Source organism: Neltuma alba, unplaced genomic scaffold (genome assembly GCF_004799145.2).
Source record: "Neltuma alba isolate B1F8T4 unplaced genomic scaffold, ASM479914v2 tig00012107_pilon, whole genome shotgun sequence".
Classification (NCBI taxonomy): Eukaryota; Viridiplantae; Streptophyta; class Magnoliopsida; order Fabales; family Fabaceae; genus Neltuma; species Neltuma alba.
Window position 1 is genome coordinate 19,815 of NW_021636659.1, and position 5,688 is coordinate 25,502.

General features: G+C 35.7%; 1 protein-coding gene across 1 annotated transcript; it reads right to left on the reverse strand.

Moving 5' to 3' along the window:
* Nucleotides 1–626: 626 nt before the first annotated feature.
* Nucleotides 627–2,066, reverse strand: LOC114722717 (protein DETOXIFICATION 53-like). Its single transcript, XM_028908811.1, has one exon. The coding sequence runs from the start codon at nt 2,064–2,066 to the stop codon at nt 627–629; it is 1,440 nt and encodes a 479-aa protein (XP_028764644.1).
* Between the last annotated feature and the right edge of the window lie 3,622 nt (nt 2,067–5,688).

Sequence of the window (5,688 nt, forward strand, 5' to 3'; positions counted from 1 at the left end):
AAAAATAAAATTAAATGTTTAATTAAGAGGAAAAAATATATAGGTACCAAATTAAAAATTGAAAGAAAGTAAAGGTACCTATGATATGGTTTTCCCTTTTATTTATTTACTTTGCAGCTTTTTTTTGGGGTAAATTTTTTACTTTGCCACTTTGCCCCAAAGTTCTTAAGGCTTAGGCTCTAACATCAAGCCCACGGTTCTCTCAATTCATTCGTTCATTGAGCTCCGGTCGTGGCCCAATATCTTAGGCGGCCTGGGTCCACTATGCATTTCATGAAACAGCGTCCCCCATGCCTTTCTTCCTCTGATCTTTAAACCAAGCAGCCCGTTTATATGGTAAACTGAGGAGTAAGTATCTTTTTCACAGACAAAACAAAAGTAATATAATTCTGGACGCTGATGAGCGAAACGACCTGCCACTTGAATTATGCTTTGTTGAATTAATTGATTGATGAAGTATGGATATAATATTTTTGCCGCCTTAGCAAAAGAATGGAATTGTTGATGAGAGCGACGAATATGATAATGAACACGTACGTAGGCAAAAAGGCATATTGATTCCTTGAAGAATTAATTGCGAAGGAATAACTTGATGGATGAGTTAATGGTTGAATGCGGATATTAGTTTATGAAGGATGAGAAACAAGCAGGCGAGTCTCCTGACGAGTATCGTCATCATTTTCATCCTCCTGCGTTGGTGCTGCGGCTACCACCTGATGAGCAAGCTCGATGTCAGCCTTCAGAGACGGATGCCTCCAATCTGTTCGAAGAAATTCATAAAGCATCATACTGAAGCAAGATATCTGTGCCGCCACCATGCCATACCACAACCCCACAAATCCAAACTCGTATCCAAAACTAGCAACAATGGCCACTGGAAGTCCTATCAAGTAAAACGCACACAAATTGATCCTGGCTCCCACGTGAGGACGTGATGTCCCTGATAACACCCCACACGATGCTGTTTGAGGCCAATTCCCTATCTCCCCCAGCCCCAGAAGTGGGAGTGTAGTTTTCACCAGCTCAACAATCTGCGTCTCGTTTGTGAAAATTCTTCCCCAAAATTCCCTCACGCATACCAAGAACACAAACGCTGACACCCCAAACGTGAAAGCTGTGAAAATCCCAACAATGGCAGTACACTGGGCACGAGACGCTTCCCCCGCACCTATTGAATGCCCTATTCTTGTGGCTAATACTGAGCTCAGAGAAAATGGAAACACATACAAAAACCCGGTGGTCTGAATCAGGATTCCCATGGTTGCTACGGTGGTTTCTGGGTTACTGAATAACCCGCAAAGAAAAATCATTATCTCGTAATACCACCACTCCAAGCACACGGAAGCACAACTGTGCAATGCCATCCTCAGCAGTGGCCTCCAACCCTGAAAACCTGTGAAAACCGAACCTCCTTTCCACGGCTTTATTGGTTTATCTGAAATAACAAGATAAATCACCAGTCCCAGGGCGATGTTCAGAGAATTCAAACCGGTGGCTAAAGCAACCCCTTTGACCCCTAACCTGCAGTACACGGCCAGGAAGTAATTAAGGGGAAGGTGCAAAACGGCTGCAACAGAAGCAGCTAGAGTAATAGGGAAGTTCAAGTTCTGGGTTCTGAGGAAAGCCCTTAAAGGGTTTAGGAAAGCCTGAGCAATCATTTCGGGGATGGAGAAGAGAAGGTAGAGTCGGGCGGTCTCGGTGACCTGCGGATCCTGACCGAGCCAGAGAAAGATGGGTGACATGTTAAGCCATAGAAGTGAAATGGGGACGGAAACGAGGAGGAGGAGGAAGAGAGTTCTGTGAAAGGTTTGGGAGAGAAGGGACCATTGTTTGGCACCAAAAGCTTGAGAACAGATAGGATCCATACCCATGGTGAGACCCTTAAGGAGAGAGTGGGCAGTGATGTTGGCGAAGCCGAGTCCGAGAGAGCCACCAGCAAGTTCGACCTTGCCCTGGCGGCCCAAGAAGATGACGGAGACGATGGAGCGAGAGTACAAAAGAAGGGTCGTCATTATTATGGGGCTCACTGTCTTTGCCAACCATCCTAACTCTTCTTTCACCTGCATGCATGCATTTCGTTTCACATTTTCTTCTTATACACTGGAATAACTTTTAGGATCACAGATAGAACTGTCAACAATCTCCCAGCTAGCCCATTAATATATTGATTTATTTGTTTCAACTGTTGAACGTCAAGACATACATGATGTGATCTATAGATTAGGAATTTATAAAATTTCACTAGAGAAGGAACAGACTGAAAATTGTAAAACAGCTATAAAACATTACAATTCTTTTGGGTGATTGGGAAGTCAGAAGAAGAAGAGGATATTTCATATATGGGACCGAATGCGAAGCTCAACAAAATTAGGGTAATTAAGCCTTAAAGCTCAAACTGATAATAAAATTTTGAACTTGTATGTTTTGTGAAGCATCATCAATTAGCTAGTCATATTGTTAGCAATTTTCGATCAACTTTCATTTCACACTCCACAACTATTCTTAGTTAAATTTAAGAGTGTTGCTGATTCGCATATATACAATTGCTTTCTTTTCAGAAAAATTAAATGGTTGAATTTAAAAAAAAAAACAGTTGTCTTCGTAATTATACTATATTACGGAGAGCCACCTAATTAAACTATCTTTTAATTATGCTAATTCCGTATAAATTATAATCGCCGTTTATTTCCGCAATATCCAAAAAAAAAATTCGCTGCATTATTATATTCTTTTCAACCATTTAGTAAATGTTAATTCTGTTACTATGGCTGCAAGTGTACTTAAAGTTTAACAGATGATTCTCAACAAAGTGGATCCAATTTCGGTGCTCATCGCAATGATGAGCATTTTAAGCTCATCAAATCTGGACGCTCTATATCTCATTTGGATGGTTTGAATTTGATTCTTTTTTTATTTTTATTTGTTCACAATAATTATTTTAATATGTATAGAATCTAAAATAAAAATAATCTTTGAACTATCATTTTTTCAAAAAAATAATTTTTGATTTAAAAATAATCATTAAGGATTTTAAATATGGACAATTCAAATCAAATATAAATAGTCCAGATTTGATGAGTTTAGAATGATCATCATTGCGATGAGTACTGAAACTGGTTTTGAAGAAGAGGAAGATCTGATGGTGGGCCCGTGTATGGATATGCTTTAATTATTTTTGAAATTAAGCTGAAAGGGAAAAGTTTGCCCTAGATCACAATGTAGATTTCTACACACACATACACACAGAGTAGGACCCGCCGCCACCTGAAAATATGGCAATTACATTATGCACAATCATACATATTATATATGACCTTCTGTCTTGCTATTTTTTTCCCCTAAACAAACATGTAGACCAAAACTAAAAATAAAAAAACTCAATAATGTTAAATATAATATATATATATGTGTTTTCTTTATTACTTCAATAGTCTTACAAGTGAATTATAAGTTTGTATTTGAGTAAAACAATTCATAAGCGTTGGCCAAAAAAAAAAAAGAACAATTCATATGTAAAGACAGAGAAAGAAAGAGGATAAGTTGTATCAGAAAGAAAGAAAGAGGGTAAGTTGCAGGGAAATATACAGTAGAATACGAGAGAGAAAGGAGAAGAGAGATGAGAACCTGAGAGAGAGAAAGGCATTGAAGTAGAATGAAAGCAGAACTGCTTCTAACGGCTTCAAAATCACATTCTTGATTATCATCATAATCTAAAGCCACAATGTCTGCGTCCAACCTTCGAAATCACAGACTCACCAGTTCTGATTTCTCGAGATTCAGAACCAGTGCACATGACGCCTGTGTGTTTACAGATTCTGTAATTTCAAAAAGAAATCAAACTACTAACTAAAAGTACGCCCATTATGATCAGTTTCAGCAACGGAAAATGCAAGAAAACTAAACGAACACACTTCCTTTCCCATCCCCCAGAGGAAACATGCGAGAAGATCATGGAACTTATGATCTTCGAAATATGTTGTGCTAAAGAAGTATCATACAAAAAGTGGAAGCAACGCTGGATAAAAACCGAACCTTGAGACACAAATGTATGATTGCAAAATGGAAAGAAAAGTTGATTACCGTCGCTACTGGTAAAATTGGAATATGGACTATCAAACTCTATAAATCGGACATATGCGGCATTGCAAGTTTAATTTGCAAAATGAAGATGCTAGGTGCAACGGAGAGGAGTTTGAACTTTGGAACTTGGAAACAGTACCTCAGAGCCAAAAACTATATAAACCCCATACATATCATAAACGTTTGTGATTAATTATTAATTATCTTTTGCTTAAAATATTATGATATTTGCTGTGAGTGACCACTCCAACTTTATCAAGGAACCAGTTTCAGTGCTCATCATTTTAATGAGCACTCTAAACTCATCAGATCTGGATCGTCTGTTTGGATTGTCCAGATTTGATTTCTTTTTATTTTTATTTATTTAAAATAATTATTTTAATATGTATAGAATCTAAAATAGAGATAATCTCCTAACTATAATCATTCTTTCAAAAAATAGTCTTTTCTATTTAAAAATAATTAATTAAATATTTTAAATCTAAACTATTCAAATCAGATATAGACAAGCCAGATCTGATGAGCTTAAGGTATTCATCAGAGGTGATAAGCACTGAAACTAATTCCACTCATTGTTTCTTGTTCCCTTTTGTTCTGGTCCTTTGTGTTCAGTTTAATCTTAGTCTAAAGCCTTTTTTTTTTTTTTAAAAGTTCCCCTTCACCCTGTACATAGATATTCTCTTATTGTAGACAATTCTATTTGAGGTATTATTGGGCATTAAATATAGGCATATCTGTCTATCCCAGTGGTACATAAAAGGAGATTAATACTCCTTTAGTTTTAGTTATAAGTCACCTCAATATGTTTCACATAAATAAAAAAAACTTTAAATTTCATTAACTCTCATTTAAAATTTAATAACATTTTAACTTTAATCCTATGTAATATACATTATACCTTGTGTAAACAAAATTAATATAATAATAAATGAAGGATAAAAGTGTATATCTATGTAAAAAATTTCTTTTAGTGCCCTATAAATAGAATAAAAAAATGTCTTTTCTCTTTACCATATAAATAGAACCTATATAAAATTATGAATATTAGCATAATAAAACCCGCGGGTGTATGATCGGGTTTTGATGGTAAGATGGAAGCATAAATTAACGGTAAGAAAGCCATTATATATATATATATATATATATATATATATATTGGAACAAAAACTGAAGTCTATATATTCAAAACGAAGAGTACAAGAAACCTTTTTTGCATCAATTTTAACAATTTATTTGTAATCAGACGGTAATTGCTTTTTGTTTTCTCTTACCCCTTCCTTCTCACTTAAACTCATTCTTATATATATATATATATATATATATATATCCCATGAACATAATGCTTTTTTATTTAATTTAATTCATGCACCTTATAATTACCTTTAGGTTATTTTGACCGAACCAATCTTTTGTCCGTTAAGAGGGCACGTTTTGGAATATAAAATCTATCTTAAGTAGCTATACAAACCATAATTTAAATCTGGAAAAAGAAAAGAAAAACTCTCCAAACCAACTACATAAGAAGCTCACTGCAGCACAAAAAGAAGATCCCGAGATTCTCTCGGACATTTAAAAAATGTTATGCTCATTATATATATGTGCGCGCGC

Bases quoted from the DNA above. Each gene is read 5' to 3' on its own strand.
- LOC114722717 (XM_028908811.1), bottom strand. From the start codon at position 2,066: ATGCAGGTGAAAGAAGAGTTAGGATGGTTGGCAAAGACAGTGAGCCCC.